Source organism: Pantherophis guttatus, chromosome 5 (genome assembly GCF_059756535.1).
Source record: "Pantherophis guttatus breed Tessera chromosome 5, ASM5975653v1, whole genome shotgun sequence".
Lineage (NCBI taxonomy): Eukaryota > Metazoa > Chordata > Lepidosauria > Squamata > Colubridae > Pantherophis > Pantherophis guttatus.
The window spans coordinates 27,515,898-27,537,975 of record NC_142067.1 but is presented as its reverse complement, the minus strand read 5'-3'; the positions used below and the strand labels follow the sequence as shown (position 1 = coordinate 27,537,975).

Sequence of the window (22,078 nt, the reverse complement as noted above, 5' to 3'; positions counted from 1 at the left end):
GATTATGCATGTTATTAGAATAATGGTATTATATAAATAATAGCATTGTATTGACCATGACAATGAAACTGCATTTCTAGTGTCCAGAGTAACAAAATCTCCTGAGAAGTACCGAAGCTCTTAAAGAGCTCTGGAAAGTAACAAAGGTAACAAGCACAAGGAAAACAATCACTGTGTGGGCTGTAAGATATTGAACATCACAACTGTTCCAGAAGAGATGTTTGTAGAGCAAAGAAGAAGAAAAACAAGGACACATAGCAATAGAGGGGTTTTGCATGAGATGGACCAGGTTCTGGTAAGTGTCAAGTTAGGTAGGTTAGATGAATGGGCTTGGAAGTTCTACTTCCCTTATCTGCAATATGATCATGATTTATAATGGTTATCCCAGCTCTCATTTTCACATGGGATTGAGTCTGGATGAGTACAGCAAAAACCAGTACAACAGAGGGCTTAATTCTGAGTGAGTAGCAAGTGATGGTATAAGACCCCTGAAACTTGGCCTCCAAAGGCCAGACTCACTCTGAAGGGTATAAAGCAGTGTTGGCAAACCTTTTTGCCATCAAGTGCCAAAAGGGGAGCATGCACATGTGTGTGCAGGGAAGCACCAGAAACTGGAAGAGCAGCTCCCTGGTGCACACATGCGGGAACGCTGGAAACCAGAATAGCAGCTCCTTGGCGTGCACACATGGGAGTGCTGAAAACTGGAAGAGCAGTTCAATAAAGCTGAGCTTCCAGTTTCTGGTGTCCGCATTGCACTGGTCACCTGGTCTTCTGGGTTGTGGCATGTATGTGAGCATGAAGACCAGCTGGTGGGGACTTCCGTTTGACTCCGCAAGCTTTGAAGACGCTCTTTTATGAGCGCCCGATCCCCGGTTCCGTAAAAGCCCCAGAACAGCCGAAAAACAGCTGTCTGGAGGCTTGGAACCCTCTCCCCGGGCAAAGGGGAGAGAGAAGATCGACAGGCGGAGGTAGAGCCCCCCCAAGTGCCCTAGAAGAAATCCTGGGGCGCGAAGGGTGTGGGCTCCCTATTGAAGCCTGTCAAGCTGCTCCGGACCAGGGACGACTCTGCAAAAGCGGAGCTAGAAGCCGCGACCAAAATCTGCTGGGAAAAAAAATGAGGGGACTTTTAACATCTTTACCTTGATTGCAGACAGAGCAAACCAGGAGAAAAAAGAAAAAAAATTGCAAGTAACACTTTAACTCCGTTTTAAAATGCAGAAAATGGCGCCTGAGGGCGGGAGGAGGAAGCTACAAGGGAAAGTGCTTGTTACGCTTGTTAACGTTTGCAACATTGATACAGCTACTGGATTACACCTTAAGAGAAAGTTTTAAAGTGGAAGCGCCTAGGAAAAGAATTTGGTACTGAGGAAAAGAATTTGGTATTGACTTTAACTAAAATTTTGCTCTTATACTGTGTGGAAAATAGTTGGAATTATCGACCTAATAGCTGGATAAATACAAAGTGGCTGAAATATGGCTGACAGCAGGGCTGGTGAATCAGCAAATTCTCAAGCTGTAACTGTTAAAGCTTTTCAAGAACTTCTAGAATCCTTTAATTCTGCACTTTTGGATATAATTGAAAGAGCTTTTTCAAAAAACAGCTTGGAAAATTATAAGGAGTCGTTAGATGGGCAGCAGGAAATTTTTCAGAAGAGTCTGCCCTTGGAAGATCGAAAGGCTGTTAAGACTGAAAGGCAGGCTGGCACAGCTGAAACAAAGAACTGGGTAGACGCTTCCATTCAACTGATAGAAAAGCAACAAATAGACTCTTTATTTGCTGACAAACTTTATGGCAACAAATTTTGGCTATATGAACAAAGGAATGGATTGAAGGACTATACAAGCAAGAAGAGTCGAAATGGAGATCTCAAACTAGAAAAAGTGATTTCCAGAAGAGAGCGAGTATTTCAGAAACATCAACCTAAAATCAACATTTTAAAATTTTCAAAAATAAAATTGGGGGGAATGTTGAAAGAATTAATAAAAAAAAGGACTGGAAAAAATATAGAAAGAAGAGAAGAATAGAAGATTAAGTATTTGCTTTTTTTTTCTCTTTGGGGAAGGAAGATTCTAGTAATAAACTGAGAAGTTTAATTACATTGGTATTAAAGGCTATTTTAGGAATTGAAAATTTGAAAGATATCTTCCTGTAGATTTTGAAATCTGCATTTGGCAAATATGTGTTTCAATGGTATTAAGAGATTTTTAAAATGTTTAACATAAGATTATATTATTTTAAAAGATATACGAGTTAAATTGTGTAAGCTTTCAGGATGCCCAACTTTTTGAAGCAAAGAGGATTAATGTTAAACTCAGAATTCTATTACAAAACGATAATTAGTTTTGGATAGTAAAAGGGCTGCTTTCTAAAAAGTTAGAGGTATTAACATTGGTTAATTGAAAACTTGAAAGATATCCTCTGGTAGATTTTGAAATTTATATTTGGTAAATAAGAGTTTTAAAGGTATTAAGAGATTTTTAAGATGTTTAACGTAAGATTATATTATTTTAACAGGTATATGAGATAAAATGTGTAAGATCTCAAGATACTCCATTTCTTGAATGAAGAGGATTAATGTTAAATTCAGAATTTTATTAGGGAGTAATGTTCAAAAAGAATGATGTTCGAGGGTATGGAAATGAAATTTACTTATGATTTTTACTGTTTGTAATATTGCTAAAGTATTGGATTATACATCAAGAAAAAGTTTTTTTTATAATTAGGATGAATGAATTTAACGTAATTGGTCTTGAGGATTTATAAAAGGGGTTGATGAATTGGAGCAAGGGGAGTTAAAGATCGTGTGGGAGTTTTGAAATTTATAATTAGTTAGTTTATTTTAGCATATGTTACCCTGTTTTTGCTCTGGGAAGTCGGGGGTGGGGAGGGTGGGATAAGGGTTGGGATGGGGAAAAAAAGTGGTGAATAGAGAAATGTTTTAACAGAAGAAAGTATCTACGATTAGAATAGGAGTTGCTCAGATACTAAAGGAGGAGAATATTTCACAGCAAAGAAGTTAGAAAGGAGAGAGGAGGAGTGGGTAGGAAGAGGAGAGGGAGGGAGAGGAATGGAAGGAGAGGAGGAAGGGAAGGGGACAGGAGTAGGAGTGAAGGCGAGAAGGGGGAAAAGAAGAGAGAAGTGGGGGAAAGGAAAAGGAAGTAGGATGAGGTAGGAGAGGAGGAAGGAGACAGTAGGAGAGAAGAGGGAGGGAAGGGAAAGAAAGGAGGTGGAGAAGAAGGTTTGTTGTGGAATGAGGGAAGAAAGAAGAAGAGCAAATCCGAATGCAATTAAAATGTCCTACTTTAATGCTTTCTTTAAGGGAAACATGCATTTATTATGTATAAGAAAATGTACACTTTCTATTATGTAGGGAGGGGGAAAGGGTGGGGGGAGAAAATTGTTGTATTTCTTATAAAACTTTTCAATAAAAAAAAAAAAGACCAGCTGGTGGGCGCGCATGTGAGCACTGAAAATTGGAAGCTCAACTTTGCGCATGCGTGCTAAGGAGCTGCTCTTTTGGTTTCCAGTACTCCTGCACATGCAAAGACCAGCTGGCTGGGGTGCATGTGCACGCCAGAACCTGGAAGAGCAACGGGCAATGGCTGGCGTGCCCGGAGAGATGGCTCTGCATGCCACTTCCAGCACGCGTGCCATAGGTTCACCATCACGGGTATAAAGGCTAGATCCTTTATACCCTTAGGAGTTCAGGTTGCCATAATGTGTTTTTTTCCTGATTGACTGATTCATGCAAATATTCTCTATAATAGAATAACAGAGTTGGAAGGAACCTTGGAGGTTTTCTAAGGATAATCCAACTCCCTGCTCAAGCAGGAAATCTTAGTCATATAGAATATGGTGGCTGCTACGTCTTAGTTTTTGACATTCCTGATAGTTTTGTAAGATGATTCACTTAAACTCAAATCTTATCGACTCCCCTTATTTGATCATCGGATCACTCCACATTGTAACTTCATATTTAATACTGCTTGTTACAAATGTTTCTTCATAAAGCCTGAACCAGTATATACAGTAGCACCAACTTTTTGGCATACAACCTCTACTGCAGTGCTTTATATGCTTATCAAAATGTCTTATCAAAATAGCTCTTTATCTAATCAGAATACTACCATTCCTTAAGCATGTTTACAAATGCAGATTTAGCCTGCATATCTAACAACTATGTGTCTAATATAGATGATACATCAGACATATACATCTGTGCACAGTCTCGGAGTACAGATAACTGACTTTGTGTTCTACGCAGTGAATCAAATTTCTTTTTATCTGTGTAATAAATAATATTCGGTATCATGGTGGTGTCTGAATTCCAAGGCATGATGAAGCAAAACTATTTATTCTTCATTAGCAATAGTTTGCTAATTTTTCATTTGTTTGCCAAAATTTAATTCCCACTGGTGCTCTTATGTTGATAATATACTTTTTTTGCTCATTGTAATTGCACATTGCATCCTGGATGATAAGAAGCACTTTTATAATAGAGTTAAGACCTCGTTTTAATGCCAGTGGCTTCTCTTAATGATCTTCAGAATGTTTGCAGCTCTAAAGCATTCTACATTACATTTAATAGATATTTCACTCTTTATATTACATAAGAAATGCAGGTTTGGTCATTTCAAAATAGAATAGCAAATCCACAGGGATATAAGGTAGACTACCAAATTGCATTATGTTACTTAAAAAAATTAATACTACCCAAATCTTTTTTTTTCTGTCCATACCACCACACGTTTTCATTTTTATTTATTATTTATTAACATGGGATGCCAACTTCCTTCCAAAGAAGCAATTTTATTTTAACAAGCTTTTAAGGTATATCTTTCCAACCTTGTTAGCTCCAGGATGTGTTGGAACTGAAACTCTTCAGTATTTCCAGATTGTTCCAGTTGCCAAGCTCTAGGTTGTAGAGAACTCTGCTGTAAAGCTGAAAAAGAAAGGGACTCTATTTATCCCCTTCGGTACATTTCGGAACCAAACATAGATTTGTATCTGGGAATGTCAGATCAAAATCAGCAATGCGTAGAGCTGACTTTTACACTGTTAATCTTTTACACTGAGAATCTTCTCCAGGAAATTGATTTTGACATTTCTGAGGTTTTTAATTGTTATGGTTTAGATTAGAAAGGGGCAGCATAAAATCCACCAAGCCACCACTAAAGGAGATGATGATGATACAATCAAACAATGCATAATGTACAGAACAATAATAAAAAGGGGTTATTTAAGGATTATAATATATAAAAGAAATGAAAGGATAGCTCCTAATGTGATTGGACTTGCAATTTAAAAACAGCTGAAGCCTCATATTCATCTATTTTAAATATTATCCAACCTTTTAAAATATTTCTTTTCTTTTTAAGATTAAGAAATGCAATTATCTTCAATTCCAACAGTATATACCGTGTTTCCCCGAAAATAAGACTCTGTCTTATATTTTTTTTGAATCCTGAAATAAGCGCTGAATTGTTCAACTTTATTGATAAATATTTCCTAACTTTCTTTTTTTTTAAAAAAAAAACATGTTTTGTAATAAGATGCACATTTATAATTTATTGTAATTTATATAATGGACACATATACAATGTCATATAGCAATTATGATAATACTCTTGGTTTTTGACAATATTGCTTAGAAACTGAAGGCAAATAGAAATGACAATATTTCCCTTCTGTTGTAGAATTGTTCTCTACTTGAAGATACTGGGATTAAATATATCCAGCAAACCCAGAGTATGTGGAGAAAAGGCTGATTTTGAAGGAGTATCTCTTCAAGTAGTGAGATTCTTCATTAAAGAAAAAGAAGTTGAATAATTGAAATTATACCAGTATTCTCGGATTCTTATGCACTCCAGCACCCCTATAAGTTCTCTGTTCTCCTTCACCAGCCCAGCTGTAAAGAGGCTATTGGGCTGGAAGCAAGGAGATGAAGAGGAAAAGTGGGCAGAAAAAGCTGTTGACTCCTTGGTAAAGAAGCTGAAGAAAAAAAAAGGTGCCATGGAGGAACTGGAGAGGGCACTTAGCTGTCCTGGGCAGCCCAGTAAATGTGTGACAATCCCACGCTCTTTGGATGGAAGGCTGCAAGTATCTCATCGCAAAGGTTTGCCACATGTCATTTACTGCAGAGTGTGGCGCTGGCCTGATCTACAGTCTCATCATGAATTAAAACCTCTGGAATGCTGTGAATTCCCATTTGGCTCAAAGCAGAAAGATGTCTGCATTAATCCTTACCATTATCGAAGAGTGGAAACCCCAGGTAAGTCAATTGTCTAAATGTTTAATGAAGGATAGCACTGCATTGATCGCATATTTCATAATTATTCTATCTGCAAAAAAAAGGGAAGCTTGCATGCAAGCTGTGATTGGAAAAAGTGGTTAGATCAAAGTAGGTCAAAGAGATGCAAACATTTACATTGGAAGATCAAGATCCTGAAAACAAAACTTAAAGAGAATGGATTATTTACATTTAATCAGGTAGTTTTAAAAAGTATTTTAAAATTGCAGATGATTTTTAATGATACAAACATAAGAATTTGTTCAACAAATGCAGTTTAGCCTAGCAAATTCTACCATCATATTTAATCTGATTGTTTAGTTATCTAAATCAGTTGTTAATAACTTCTGTACCAGTTATAAAACAAAACAAAACTTTCTGTGCTTTTAAAAAGCTATTATAATACTACAGTCTCGACTATAGGTGAAATATCAAAACAGATGCTTTTCATTTGCTTTTTTTGAAAATATTTTAATTATGGGTACCTGGCATGTAACTTTCTGTACGTCTTGTTCTTGTCCAAGGTGCTGAAGTTGTAAAGTTCTTTTAGCTTCTTACTTAGGACTACACTAAATGTTATTTATACAGGAAATGTATCATTGTTGCATACATTTTCATTGGAAACAACTAAGAACGAACTCTGTGTTAGATAAGAGTAGTAGCTGAGCACTGTTTGGTACTTAGATTTTGTGTGACTTCAAGTCATTCTTGGTTTCAGGTGACAAGTCTCTTGAGATTCCTTTAAGTCTTTACCTTGTGAAAAACATCTTAGACATATAATATCACTGCAGGTCAAATGTGTATCTTATAAAAATACAGAGGAAAGGAAGGAACCTATTATACAGTTTTGCTGCAATCCTAGAGCAAGAGGGAGGGGAACATTTGACTCTCTGGATGGTGACAGATTGTCTTGCTAGATACCCAAAAATACCTTGAATTTTGCTCCATAGCAGTATGGCACCATCAAGTATCTTCAGTATATTGGTAGGTTATCTTTTAATTAACTTAGCAATGGAATTTTGTACTTGGTGCAGTTTTTAGTCTTAAAGCTGTGCCACAAATCTCTAGACTTAAGGTTCCAAATAATTACTATTTCTGTTTACATGCTTGTGATCAAGCAGCTCAGAAAATAACCTAAAATGAATTATATTGTATAATGTTACAAATGTGCCAGATCTTGGTTTGTAACTTTAGCAAAGCTATAATTTAGAGCTAAAGCACCATATTCCAGTCTCTGTAAATTCCAGTCTATTTGAAAATTCTACAGGTGGGTAATGAGATACTTCTGCCTAAGACTTGGAAGAATTTTTATTTTCAAAACATCTGTTTTGTTCTTTTGTTGTAGTGTTACCTCCAGTGTTGGTTCCAAGACATAGTGAATTCAATCCACATCTTAGCCTCCTTGCCAAATTCCGGAACACGTCTCTTCACAGTGAGCCACTGATGCCTCATAATGCAACTTACCCTGATTCTTTTCAGCAGCCTCCTTGCACCCCTTTCCCAGCATCCCCCAATATGTACTCTCAGTCACCAAGCAGTATGAGCTACCCAGATTCCCCAGGAAATTCTTCTGCACCAGGAAGCCCTTATGAGCTCATAGGTATGCAAAATACTATTCCTGAACACTAGTTGAATGATGCTGAGTCTACAGTAACTTCTTTTTAGGAACCAGAGTTTTGAATCATTTGTTTTCTTTTTACAACTGTTATCCCTTAATTCCGGGTAGAGTTGAGGTGACTGAATGGAGCTGAGTGGTTACTGGCTGCATGCCCTTCCTGATGCCTATGTGGAGTTGGCAGGAGATAATTTTCTCTTTGCACCCTGAGGGAGCAACAAAATAGCCATTACCTAGGATTGAACTCTCAACCTGGCTGGGAGGCAAATTCCTCATCACCACTAGGCCACCATGCTGCTCTAGATTTTGCAAAAAAATAAATAAATCAGCTTTCAATGGTACCTTGTTTTTACAAGTTCAAACAATTTTGGTAGGAGCAAGGAAGCCTAGTTATTTTAGCCACAGAAAATCCCTGATTGACTTTGAGCCATTTACTCAGCCCAATTTATTTTACAAGATTTTGTGTTTATGTGTATGTATGCATGTGTGTGTGTGTGTGTGTTAGGAAAAAATAGTATGTATGCAATTCTGAGCGCTTGTTATAAAATGTTGTGATAAATTGAATATACACTGCTCAAAAAAATAAAGGGAATACAAGCAGAAGACATCCGAGATCTGAATGAATGAAATAGCCTTATTAAATACTTTGTTCGTTACATACAGTAGTTTTGTGTTCCCTTTAGTTGTTTGAGCAGTATAAACTACTGTATGTAAAGAACAAAGTATTTAATAAGGCTATTCCATTCATTCAGATCTCGGATGTCTTCTGCTTGTGTTCCCTTTATTTATTTTTTTTGAGCAATATGTTTATTCAGATAGTCAAGAGAAACACTAATATAGAGTTCCAAGTATTCTTGTAAGTTCTAACAGAGAACCTGGACTCTTTGTGATTTATTTGTGCATAAAATGAAATCATTTGTAAGCATCTGATCTAATGCAATAAAATGTGTGTGGTAAATATTTATGCTTCAGTCTCTGAAGCCTCATCTTTGTATTTATATAGGCAGGTCATGAAATACCAAACCCACCATTGTTTTCTTTTTCCTAGCGGATACACCTCCTCCACCTTATAATGCCAGAGAAACATCACGAAGCCACAATGGATGTCCTGTACATGCAGTTATAGAGAGTCCATTAGTGCTGTCACTGCCCAATGGAGGTAAATCTACTGATGGGGACCCTGGAAGTATGTAAATACTTGTATTTTTTTCCATAGTGGGAAGGACTTGGCCCAGACCTGATTGGTAGCCGAGGAACTATTCAATCTTCATCCAAAGAGATCCGTAACCAAATACTACCTCTTGGCAGACTCAAACCAGAATAGTCTTCTATTGATTTGATTTGAATATTGGTGGTATTGTTGAAGATTTGAATGATTTTCCTCTGAGTTGGGGGGGGCAAAAACAGTTGTCATGGCAAAGAACAATTTAAGAAAGTAAAGACTAGTGATGCATGAGTTTATTTTAGTTTGTTTATGCAACTTTTATCCCTCCTTCAATCCATTTTACTCCTAAGAGATTGGAACAGGTTTACTCTTTAGTTCCTTACATAGTTAAAACATTTTTTGTAATTGTTTAAAAACTTTGCCCCCCCTCCCCCCTGTTTGTATCTACTTGCATGGATTCTCCTAATATGCAGATTTTATATGTACTTTTCCTCACAGAAAAAAAACTTTCACAAACATTTCCCCCATCTATTTTTCTTTTACATATATTAATTGAGCTATATCACAATTCACAATGCTGCAAGTATTGCGTAGTATGTTTTGGCTTATGTATAGATTTTGAAAATGCAAATTTAAAAACTCTCTATTAAAACTTAAATTTTATTATTTTTGTCCAATGTACCCTACTAGACAATACAAGGTATCATTTTTAAGCAGTTTCCATGTGGTGCACAATAATTAGGACACATACTTAAAATGGAAACAGAGAAAATAAGTTGCTAGATCAGTGTTTCTCCACCTTTCTCAATCTCAACCTGCATGTATGGCTTGCTGGAGAATTCTGGGAGTTGAACTCTACTCATCCTCAACTTGCCAAGGTTGAGAAGGACAGTAGTAAAGGTCTCCTGAAAAAGGTATAAAGAACTCCATTGAATCAAGTCAAGAATTTACAGACCCCTCACATCCTGGACATAAACTGTTTCAACTCCTATCCTCAAAACGACGCTATAGAGCACTGCACACCAGAACAACTAGACACAAGAACAGTTTTTTCCCGAATGCCATCACTCTGCTAAACAAATAATTCCCTCAACACTGTCAAACTATTTACTAAGTCTGCACTACTATTAAACTTCTCATCGTTCCCACCACCCATCTCCTTCCATTTATGACTGTATGACTGTAATTTTGTTGCTTGTATCCTTACAATTTATATTGATATTGTTTCCGGATTGCTTATTTGTACCCTATGACTATCATTAAGTGTTGTATCTTATGATTCTTGATCATATCTTTTCTTTTGTGTACACTGAGAGCATATGCACCAGGACAAATTCCTTGTGTGTCCAATCACACTTGGCCAATAAAAAAATTCTAATTCTAATCATCATTGTTTCTGCAGCCAGTATGCAGCTATCTTCTCCATGGATTTGTTTGGTCGCTTTTTTAAACTTATCTACTCTTTCTGACCTTGAACGTTACCCAGATTTGTGTGTGCCAGAGTGCTGTTTCATTCAATAACAACACATTCCATAGTTTAATTATGCCTTGTACAAAGAAACTAATCTGTCATTTGTTCCTGAATATCCCAGCATTTTATTTCAAGATATGACCCAGATTTTCTAATATTGTGAATGGATGAAAAACGATCCACATTTTGCACACCATCTATGATCATATATAATTTAATAATATTTTGCCCTTGCTTGCCTTATTTTTGAACTTAAAACTTGAGTTTTTGAACTAATCATCTTTCCTTGAAGAATAAACATGCAAGGCCACAATAGTGTTATTCTTTCCTCCACCTTTACTAGTTCAGTAATGTCTTTTTAGATGATACAGAGTTTAGTCCAGTGTTGGTGAACCTTATGTCAAAAATTTATAAATGCCTAATTTAACTGCTGGCATGTGTCTCACACACATACACGTCAAAGAAAAGAGGAACATTTCTGTACATACGTATTCATTTAAAATTAAGTGCACTCAATCACTGATAGTGCTCATTTTGGAGACTGTAATCACAGTTGTTTTCTGCATTTGTTTCTTGAAAATGAGCAAACAACTGTGCAATGGTTGGAAGACAACTGAACCATTCAACTGCTAAATTCCTATCATATTTTGCAAGTTGCTGTCTCTTTCATGTCACTTCCAGTTACAAATATGAAGATAACATAATGTGGTGATATGGATGGTAAGAATACATTTTAAGGTTTGAGTGGGACTGGAGAATAACTGTTGCTAGGTGTTGGTGAATGCTGGTTTGTCACCCAAAACATTATGGTGTGTCACTGGTTCACCATCACTGGTTTAGTAACACTTTTTAAATACGAAGCATTACATTAAAATGTATTTTAGTCCTTTTTCTAATGTTTACTATGATGAAATTCACTTCCATTTTTCCTTTTTTTTTTTTTTGGAATTACCACAGTGAGTTAACGCTTTAATTGTGCTGTTTGTCTTTATATCTCCTTCCTGTTCTGTCAGTACCTGCTGTATCAATATATGTATATAAGAGTATATTTGAAGTTTGGATATATAATCATTTCATTATTATTGTTATGCTTCTTTCTACATTTCTGTTGCATCTTCTTCATCTGTAAAATCTTCTTCCAGACTTCCGCCCTGTTTGCTATGAGGAACCACAGCACTGGTGTTCAGTTGCATACTATGAACTGAATAACAGAGTCGGGGAGACTTTTCAGGCCTCTTCTCGAAGTATACTAATAGATGGCTTTACAGATCCTTCAAACAATAAGAACAGATTCTGCCTTGGATTGCTATCTAACGTTAACAGGAACTCTACTATAGAAAACACCAGAAGGCACATAGGGAAAGGTAAGAGCACATTCCTTCTGCAGTCGTAAGAAACACTGCTTGGAAGCATTTGGGTTCAGAAAATTGTTGAGTTCAAAACTGTGTTTCTAAATGTATATACTGGTAGTCCTCGACTTCAACAAGAATGGAGCCCAAACTTCCTGTTGTTAAGTTGCCAAGTGCCAAGAATTGTGATCACGTGACCATGAGGATGCTACAACAGTTGTAAGTGTGAAAGTGGTCATATGTCATTTTTTTCAATGCCATTGTAACTTTGAACAATCACTAAATGAAAGGTTGTAAGTCAAGGACTACCTGCATTATTACTTATATTTTAATTTACTACATAATTTATCATACTAATGAATGAAATGACTACTTATTTGTGACAATAATAGAAAATGAAGTATAAATATATAGTAGATATAGTTAAGTCTTTGAGATAAGTGTTGAAAATGTTTACAGAAAAATTAATGCTTTCTTGTCTAGATTCCGCAGAAATTAGGAAAACATATAGGGAGCTCGGGGGGGGGGGGGATCTAATTATTTAGAATATGTCACAATGAAAAAATACTCTTGTTACATTTAAACATAGGGACAGGTTAATTTAGTTGCAACGTACAGATGTATATAACCTGTAATTTGATGATTCCCTTTGCTTTGACTCCTGGTGTCCACAAGGACATATCTATATATAGTAAAATTCATAGTAATAACATAGGGTTGGCTTAAACTTGTCTCTTATAGGACTTATTATTTCCCAATTTAGTCTGCAGCCTGGAAATTTGCTGGTGGCCTCCTACCAAATACAAGCTAGGTCTGATCCTGCTTGTGTGGGGCATTAGCCAAGAATGACTAGGTGCTGCCAGCTGTTGTACATATAAGAAATTTAAGTTACAGACAGGATCATTAGCAAAATTCCAGAGTGGACCATTAAACTTCACTTACAACATAGAAAGCCCTTTCAAAAACTGTTACCTGATTATGTTTAATACAATTAAACAGGAAGATTAGGATACAGGCATATAATTAGCACATTAGCTATACTTAACAATTAATGTAATTTAATTCAATTTACTCATCCCAATACCACTCTTTTCTGCACTACCCACTTTGTAGTATAGCATCTAATATCATCCAATTAATGCCTAAGTTTGGACTTCATTACAAAAAAAAGTAGCTCTTTAGGAAGGTCACTCTGAATGGATTACAACTTGATAAGAGGCTTTTTTGTAGACTGCAAAAAAATCAGTGAAATGTTTACTGTCATTTTGTTTTTTTACGTAGGACATCACAATGCTAGCAAAGCAAGAACAGATTTATAGGAGGATGAGGTGTATGAGCAGGAAAAAAATTATTATAGTCACACTTAGGGAAGGGGACAGAGAGTGAAAGTGGTCTGGTCAGCAAGAGTTTTAACTAACCATAATTTTTATTAAGCCTCATTTTTGCATAAGGTTTCATAGCTAGAAATGGGTTTCATGTAATAAGGAGCCTTGGTAGTACAGTGGTTTAATGCACCCTGTAATTAACACAGCTGCCTGCAATTTCTGCAGGCTCGAATCTTACCAGGCTCAAGGTTGACTCAGCCTTCCATCCTTTCTAAGGTAGGTTAAATGAGGACCCAGTTTGTGAGGGCAATAAGCTGACTTTGTATAAATATACAAAAGTAGGAAGGCTATTGCTTAACGCATTGTAAGCCGCCCTGAGTCTCCGGAGAAGGGCGGCATATAAATCAAATTAAAGAAAAGAAAAGAAAAGAAAAGAAAAAAAACACACCAAATATGAGTGCTTTGCCATCCATAGAAGAAATTGCTAAAAAGGCTATCACACAGCTAAAACACCTTTTTTAGGATTCCATTTTAAGATAGCTCATCCTGCAGTTTATGTATATACCAGGTGTCAGCAACCTGCGGCTCCAGAGCCGCATGCGACTCTTTGGGCCCTCTGCTGTGGCTCCCTGTTGGGTGATCCCACCACTGGCTGGCCACCCCTCCTCGCCCTCCCCTCCCAGTCACTCCTCGCCTGGCCTGAGAAGGTAAGGGCAACAGCGGGTGATGGAGAAGTGCCGGGGCAGAGTCAGAGAGATACAGAGGGGGGGGAGGGAGGGAGGGAGAGATGTCAAAAGGGTTTTGTGGTTCCCGGTGTTTTTTAACAACCGGTTCTCTGACTGGCTGGGTAGGCGTGGCTGGGGGGGGTCATGTAACTGGTGGGAGTGAGTGATGTCGAGTTGGCCACGCCCATCCAGGTTTTGTGGCTTCCGGTGTTTTCTGTGGGAAACAGGTCCAAATGGCTCTTTGAGTGCTTAAGGTTGCAGACCCCTGGTATATACAATATACCAGTTATACAGATTGCAGACCCCTGGTATATATAGTACAGCAGTATATACAGTTCTATCCATCACATAACAATGCCATACTGTTAGCATATCATAAAAAAGAAAACATGGATTTAAAAAAAAACGAGTTACAAGTCTGGCTTTAATCTATGTTGAAGATTAGATTAAATTTGGCTACCTCTTTTCTCTTAAAGGTGTTCATCTGTATTATGTTGGAGGAGAGGTATATGCAGAGTGTGTGAGCGACAGCAGCATTTTTGTACAGAGCCGCAACTGTAACTATCAGCATGGTTTCCACCCAGCCACTGTCTGCAAAATCCCCAGTGGATGCAGCTTGAAGATTTTCAACAACCAACTCTTCGCTCAGTTGCTTGCCCAGTCAGTTAACCATGGCTTCGAGGTGGTGTATGAGCTAACCAAGATGTGCACCATCCGGATGAGCTTTGTGAAAGTAAGAACTTTTTTTGATTTTGATTATGAATTTTAAAAGGTTTAATATACCTCTTTGTTGCAAGGACATTTTAAAAGACACAAAGTCTGGAATGAATTAATGGATGGGAGATGCTAAACTTCGTATTTTCATGATACTTCATCATACACAAGGAAGAAGTGAAAAATTATCATAACTATTTGTAATTTGTGACACTGTTTTATCATTAGGCGTTGTCTCTTTTTTTTTTTTTTTTTTTTAATTTGATTTATATGCCGCCCTCTTCCAAAAACTGGATTTGTACATAATAGGTATGTTAATGCTAATTTCTTTGTGTTTGCCTTCTTAGTTTCAGCAGCATAATTTTCTGATAGAGAAAGAGCTATATTTCTTCTAACTAACCTTATATCTGTAGTGGAAGAGGTAGAGTTAATACAAAATTCTTTCCTTTGACTAAAGCAAATACAAGCCACTATTTCAGCCTCTTGAGACAGTAGTGTTCCTAAGATAAGGTTCAAAATCAGCAAGGTGGCAGATGAAGGGTGATTTTGATACACTGCTGATCTGAGAGATCTACAACTCTTGAGTCCAGATTTTATAAGGAGAAAATTGAGCTCAGTCAGCTCACCCAAATTGAATTCTTAACTACTCCTGACAAAGACTGCTTCTGTGTTTTTCACAGTACCCTTTTCTTTCCATTTGATGGGAAGAGGGACTGGGGAAGAGTGCTTTCAAAATGTTCTTTAAAAGAGAAGCAACACTGAGTGAAATAGGTGGGCTTTGGGAATTCTGGCACATTTTTTAATATTAGGTGGCAGGAGAATGTGGGTAAGCTTTCTGCTTCATATTGCAATCTTCTCTCCAGGGATGTGCCCTCGACTGACTTCACATTTCATCTAAATCCAAAAGGGAGACATAATAAGAATCTTATTTCCCCAATCATTTTAGGTAAAGAAAAGTGCAAAGTAACGAACATTTGATTACATGTAGAACTGTCATATTCTTCACATTAACAATAAATTAAGCTCAGATGTTTCCAAAATTCTAAAGAACCATCAGATTTTTTAAAACTCTCAGGTCATTTTCGTAGGAGTAGAAAACTTTTGGGAAACCACAGAAACAATTAGTTTTACTCAACAGCACATGTAGGCATGTAGTCCTTCATATTTGCATATTTCTGGAAGCCCTCCCCCTTTTTTTACATTGTCATGTTGAAGCATAACAGCAAAGGAAATTATCAGTTGCTGTTACTATAATTTCTACAAAATAGCCTCGTGTTTGTAACTCAGAAAATCCATACATAAGTTGTTTTTTTATTACAAGTTTGCACATGCATCATATTTGTGGAAAACATGCTTTTTATTATTATTCTCCTGCGATGCTACTACTGAAGACAAATGGAAAAGCTTCTGCTGGATTATAGTAATTGTTGGGGTTTATTTTACGCCTTTTATCTGGTAAACATTTGAATTGCGTAAAAGAGATGCCAGTCCTGGAAGATTTATTATGAAAAAGATAGTCACATTTTTATATTAACTCTCTCATATCAGATTTGTAGTTTTCCTAACTCCCTGGAGGCCAAATCTAATAATACTATAGTGCACTTACTTGGACATACACAGGTATCTGGAAACAGGAGAAGAGATGAGTTTTCTGCTTTAGGGTGACTTTTGCATTCCACTATCTTGTCAATAAAAGTTTACCCTTTCAGTGAAGGTGGATCTTTATACCTATTCTTATGCTTTAAATGGCTCCAACTTTCCTATTCCTGGGTTTTTTGTTTTCATATCTGCTCAACTAAATGACTGCTCAACACCTTTTTTAAGAAACATATTAATGCACACCTATTCTTCCTTCATAAAGCAAAGGATGAGTCTTCATAGCTCTATTCATTGTCAGAATCATACAGCAAGCAGTGCATCAGGCTTTTCATTATTTATTGTATTCCTAATGCTGATATGTTAGAATAGAAATGTATATCCTTTTTGAGCAGTTAAGGACTGTATTAAATATTTGAATAGCATACATAGGCCACACTATAAAGTGTGTAGAATCATAACAGAACAATAAGCAAGGCTATAAAACAATTTAAATTAGATTACATTACAGAGTTATTTGGAATTAAGATGGCTCCAAATCAAGTTGTTAATTTGATTTTGATGCCAGTTAATTAGTCATAATAATATTTTTTATTAACAAAAAACCAAACTTGTATTGGTTTTGCATGGTTCCCTCAGTTTTAACCTGGAAATATAAGTTTACACTGAACTTGATTTCAGGAAGAAGTTGGCATATCTAATTAAAATGCCACAAGGGCAATTTACATCGGTCTCTCTATCATTAATGTCACTCACTCTCTTTAGATTTAAGTTTCACTTTGAACACATAATCAAAGTTTCAAACTTTTTGAGAGATTACATTATATAGACTTTACTTACAGTAATAATATTACATCTTCAAAAAGTGCCATAAATGGCAGTACTGGGTGGCTTTGTATAGAAAAAGAGCTATTGCGACATCAACCTGAAATGATTGTCAAGCCTCCACCAGAGGGAGATGGAAAACCATTTAATGAACCAAGAGTTTTAACAGATGTAATCCCCTATTAAAGTTCGATCCATAACTCATATTTGCTGAAGGATGCAGTATAAATTGTTGAACTAATACTAATGCTGGGATTTGTTCCAAGTCCATATATTTTTATTTTTTTTATTTTCCCATTTACAAATAGAAGATAAAAGTTAAAACATTCCATCATAAATAATATCTAGACAATATAAAATAAGATAGTAATCTGCTTTTAAAATAGCAATAACAATCATCTCAAGTATTCATGTACATTTTCCCACATAGCCAAGGATACGTGATATTCTCTCATATGGATTTAATTTATTCACATACTGTGTGAATAGAATTAAAACTCATGGTTTTTTAGAAATTAGCTATCCACAATTGCATTATTTCTCATGATTTCCAAGCACAAGGTTTTTTGTTTTTGTTTTTTTAGGAAACTTTGAGTAAAATCCTTTTAAGTAACAATTTATTTAATCACAAATCCCACAAATACAGTCTCTAAAAGATGTAAAAAAAAAAGTTCAAACACATTAATACGCAGCCATTCTTTATATAGAAAATGATGAATGGTTAAAATGTAGCAGAATTTTTTCTGTGGATACAGCAGTCTTGTCTTGAGTAAAATGAAGAATAAAACCACCATCTCTTTGATCGTTTGCCATTTATTTGTCTTTTTTGTAGGGCTGGGGAGCAGAATACCATCGCCAGGATGTTACAAGTACTCCATGTTGGATTGAGATCCATCTTCATGGACCTTTGCAGTGGCTAGATAAGGTGCTGACACAAATGGGTTCCCCACATAATCCAATATCCTCTGTTTCGTAAGAATCCTCTTCACACACACATTAGGGGACAAATACTGCTTCTGGCCTTGGCTTGTAGAATTCTCCCTTCAATTTCTGTATATAGCTGTAAATATGATTGTAGATATATATAACACACTATTACTGTTTTTCATGCTGTATTACATGTTTTATTAGTTAATAAGATTGCAAAAAGTGCAGTACTTTGTCAATGTATTCTGTCTATTAATGAAGCCATAGAAATATGCCTAGCTGCCTATTTTTTCGTATGGAATGAGACCAGTATTGCTTGCACTTTGTAAAAAAATAATATTATATATCAAAGTTAAATTCTGAAAATAATAATGCTGATTTCAAATGGAGCAAGTGGTAGCTCTGTTGAGAGTGGCAGTTTATTGATAACATCAAGCAGGTGCTTCTGGAAACTTAGAATATTGTGATTATGGTTCTTCATTTTGTTCCTGACGTGGATTTCAACATAAAACTATATTGTTTGTAATTACAAAGGTTACATTTTGCACAATTGAGTAACAATTATAAGCCTGCAAATGCAACCATCTCTATCATTGGTTTGAAAAGAAAGCTGAGACTGAATGAGGCTCTGGCTCTGTGATGTAAAAAACATTATCCAATTTATTTATTAGTTCAATTTATGTGCTGCCTTTCTCCGGAGACTCAGGGGCGGCTATTCCAAGAATTACAAAAATATGTTATTCGGTGATGATGAGGGAGGGAGGGAAGAGGCAATATAAAGCTGCTATGGTTAATATTTTTTAATTCTATTCTTTGTAATACCCAGAATGATTTCTACCCAGCTAGCAGGGCACTGTAGTACTTCATACATGTTACAACTGCAATGGAAAGGAAGAAGTATGCAATATATTAACCCCAAGACATTAATACTTGCCCATATGTTATGGGCCTTGATAGTAAAAATGTACAGTTGACCAGTGGTAATTGCAATTTGCTTAATACAAAACGGGGTTCTCTCTTCAGATTCATATGTTGCCAAGCTTCACTCAGACGCCTCAAATTCTTCATTTACAGAATAAATACTGTATAGCATTTCAGTAAAAATACTACTTCTCTTCCTCCCAAATGTCTTAATTATTGATAAGCATAATAAATGAGAGCAATTATTATCAACAATGAACTTGAGTATAAGGTAATTAATATATTGTTAATATGTGCTAGTCTGTGCTTTAGTTTATATATTAATTATTTGATCAGTCACTTTGTACATAATATTGAATGATAAAAAAAATACACTGGAATAGCCCAAAAGTAGTAGCAAAAGGGATCAAGTTTAATAAGATCAAGTTTAATAACAAACCTGAAAATACATTTGCCAGAAGAGAAAAATAAGTACAACATCTGTCCAATTTGCTTATCACAACATTAGTTTGGTTATGTTTCTTGCCCTTGAATGTACTATTACTAAATTATTTTTTTACAATTATTCTTGCTTTGGGCTACCCCTGTCCAAATCTGATCTTGTGACAGATAAATACCTCCCTTCCATTGTTAACATAGAAGCAAGTGATTTAGAGAAAAATAGGTTCATGACATCAGATTGTACAATCAAAACACCTGAAAGAATAAGAGTGGGATTTAGGTTTCCTGTATGTATGGATTTCTGCAGAATGTCTTTTGAAGAATTAAAAATTTGACAGGAGATAAGCTTTTGAAAATTGATAAAAGACTACTATCAGATATTTTATTATTCAATTGCATTGTTAAAATGTATTAAATATAATTGCATCAAAGGATAGCTTCATAGCACTGCCAAACCGGGATCCTATAATAATCTGGCAGGTAAATATAATTTGTGATCTCTGAACTATAATCAGTTTTATTAGATATATAATTTATTTATATATCCAGATTTAGATGCAGCTGGAAGAAAAATCTAAATTAAGACAATAATAAAATTACGAGAAAGCTACCAAGGGATGTTCTAGTTTGCAAGAAAAATAATAAGGGATCAGGTTCTGGATTGCCATTTAAAGTACAGGTTGAAAATGAAAAATATAGATACTATTGTTTTGAAGGAAATTCCAGTCAGGATTTTGAGAAAAATACTGATATCCTGAAGCAGAGAAAAATGTTATTCCGTTGGGATAGATTGGAAAGGGTGATGCTTACCTACTGTGAGCAAAGATTTAGGCTTAATTCCATAGAGAAAGCTAAGGATTTATTGGTCAGATATAAGTTAATTCCAGATCCATGTGGAAAAGTAGGCATGGAAAAGAAGTTAGTGGTCGAGCAAGACCCCAAAAAAGTGGTTGAGCAAGACCTTAAAGTTGGCATTGAAGAAAAAGTCATGGCAGAGATACGAAGAAAGAAAGAAGAAGATGCGGCCAAGGTAGTTGTACAGGAATCTACTATGGTGCTTAAAGATGGAGATTAAGTCTATCACGTGGAATATCAATGGAGCAAATGCTGCATCTAAGCCAGGGATGGTATTCACTTACCTTCACTAACGGTTTGCAAATGTGAGCGTGTGTGCCACCTCCATGCATGTGCAGAGCCTTCTGCACATGTGCAGAGGGTCAAAAATGGGACGTGATGACATCCGGGGAGTGGACGGAGCTTCCCGCAGCTGGCACTACCGGATCGTACAGTCTGGATAGAACCGGCTGAATTTCACCACTGATCTAAGCGTAAACAATTATTTCACTATTTGAGGAAACTTAATCTGGACATAGTCTGTCTTCAAGAAACACATATTAAGAAACAAGGCAAGAAATACCCTGTTTCCCCCAAAATAAGACATCCCCTGATAATAAGCCCAATCGGGCTTTTGAGCGCATGGCAATAAAGCCAAGCACTTATTTCAGGGTTCAAAAAAATATAAGACAGGGTCTTATTTTCAGGGAAACACGGTATTTATAAACGATTAGGAGAAGAAATTATATCAGCTGGTGTAAAAAAGATTAATGGAATTGTTTTATATATAAAACCCCAATTCAAACCTAAATTACTTAAGCAGATGATCATGGTGGATTTATAGCAGTGGGAATAGAAATTAATGGGATTAAAACAATAGTGGTGGGAGTGTACAGGCCAGATGATGATAGAAGCAATTTTTTTTGATCATCTAATTATAGATCAGTTGCTGCCTTTTTCGTATGGAAGGGATAAAACCGATTTAGGAAAAAGGGGGAAATATATTTGTCATAAGCTGCCTTTGCATGACATACTGAACCACAAACTAGCCAGTCATATTTAGCCTAGTGAATAATACAAACCTAGCCTACTTGCCCAATTTAGCTTAATGAATTATGTACATATAAGAAATTTGGTTGAGTAAACTATGGGTAACTTTACCTCAGTGTTTTCTGTGAACACAGTCATAAACTAATCAGTGAGTAATATATATTAGGATATGCATTCATAGTAGTTCCTTAGTTTATACACTTGTGAACAATTTATAAACATATCAAACAGTGGTGTTTCAAATAAAAATCTCAGTGACATCTACTGCAGTGTGATATTTTCAACCAATGTGGGGCAGTAGTTGTTTAAATCTTTATTAATATGTGATTATTGTGCCTATAAACACGCTTTGTTTTTCTGGAGTAGTAGAATATGAACTAATAAAATGGGGGGGGGGGAGGATAGCTAAAATATCAGAATACAGCCTATGTAAAAGAACTGTCCTAGGAATTTGTAAACCTAGAGCTCTCTCAGCCCTGAAACATGGGTAAATGCAACACATACTGTACAGAAAAATATTGACTGCTAAATTGTATTTGAAAAAATAATCATGTGATTACTTTTCAGAATTCAGCTAAGACTGCCTGCATAAAAATGATCCCTTTAGATATTTTTCTGTGTCTAAAAGTTTTTGTACAACTATTACAATTTTTAAATCTAAAGCTATTAAATGTGTTCATAAACATGCCATTCCTTGAAACAGTCTACTGGAAAATTTAAGTCATTTGGCAGAAAAACCATTTATCAGCAAGTAAGTTTAGGGGGAAAACATTTCTTAAAAACTGTTATTCAAAACGCATTCACAACCTTCTGGGGAACAATCTGGAAGT

General features: G+C 36.0%; 1 protein-coding gene across 2 annotated transcripts in view; it reads left to right on the top strand.

The window, feature by feature from the left end:
- Positions 1–19,178, top strand: part of SMAD9 (SMAD family member 9) — a 36,774-nt gene extending 17,596 nt beyond the window's left edge. Inside the window, exons 2-8 of one of the 2 annotated variants that reach the window (XM_087894780.1) lie at positions 5,698–6,272; positions 7,636–7,890; positions 8,954–9,064; positions 11,684–11,905; positions 14,417–14,673; positions 17,908–18,000; positions 19,026–19,178. In XM_087894780.1, the coding sequence (XP_087750906.1) occupies positions 5,861–6,272; positions 7,636–7,890; positions 8,954–9,064; positions 11,684–11,905; positions 14,417–14,673; positions 17,908–18,000; positions 19,026–19,103 (1,428 nt within the window). In that variant the 5' untranslated portion in view covers positions 5,698–5,860 and the 3' untranslated portion in view covers positions 19,104–19,178. Of the gene's footprint in view, positions 1–5,697; positions 6,273–7,635; positions 7,891–8,953; positions 9,065–11,683; positions 11,906–14,416; positions 14,674–17,907 lie in introns of both variants that reach the window. The other variant, XM_034411418.3, reaches the window with a different exon arrangement.
- The last annotated feature ends 2,900 nt before the right edge of the window (positions 19,179–22,078 follow it).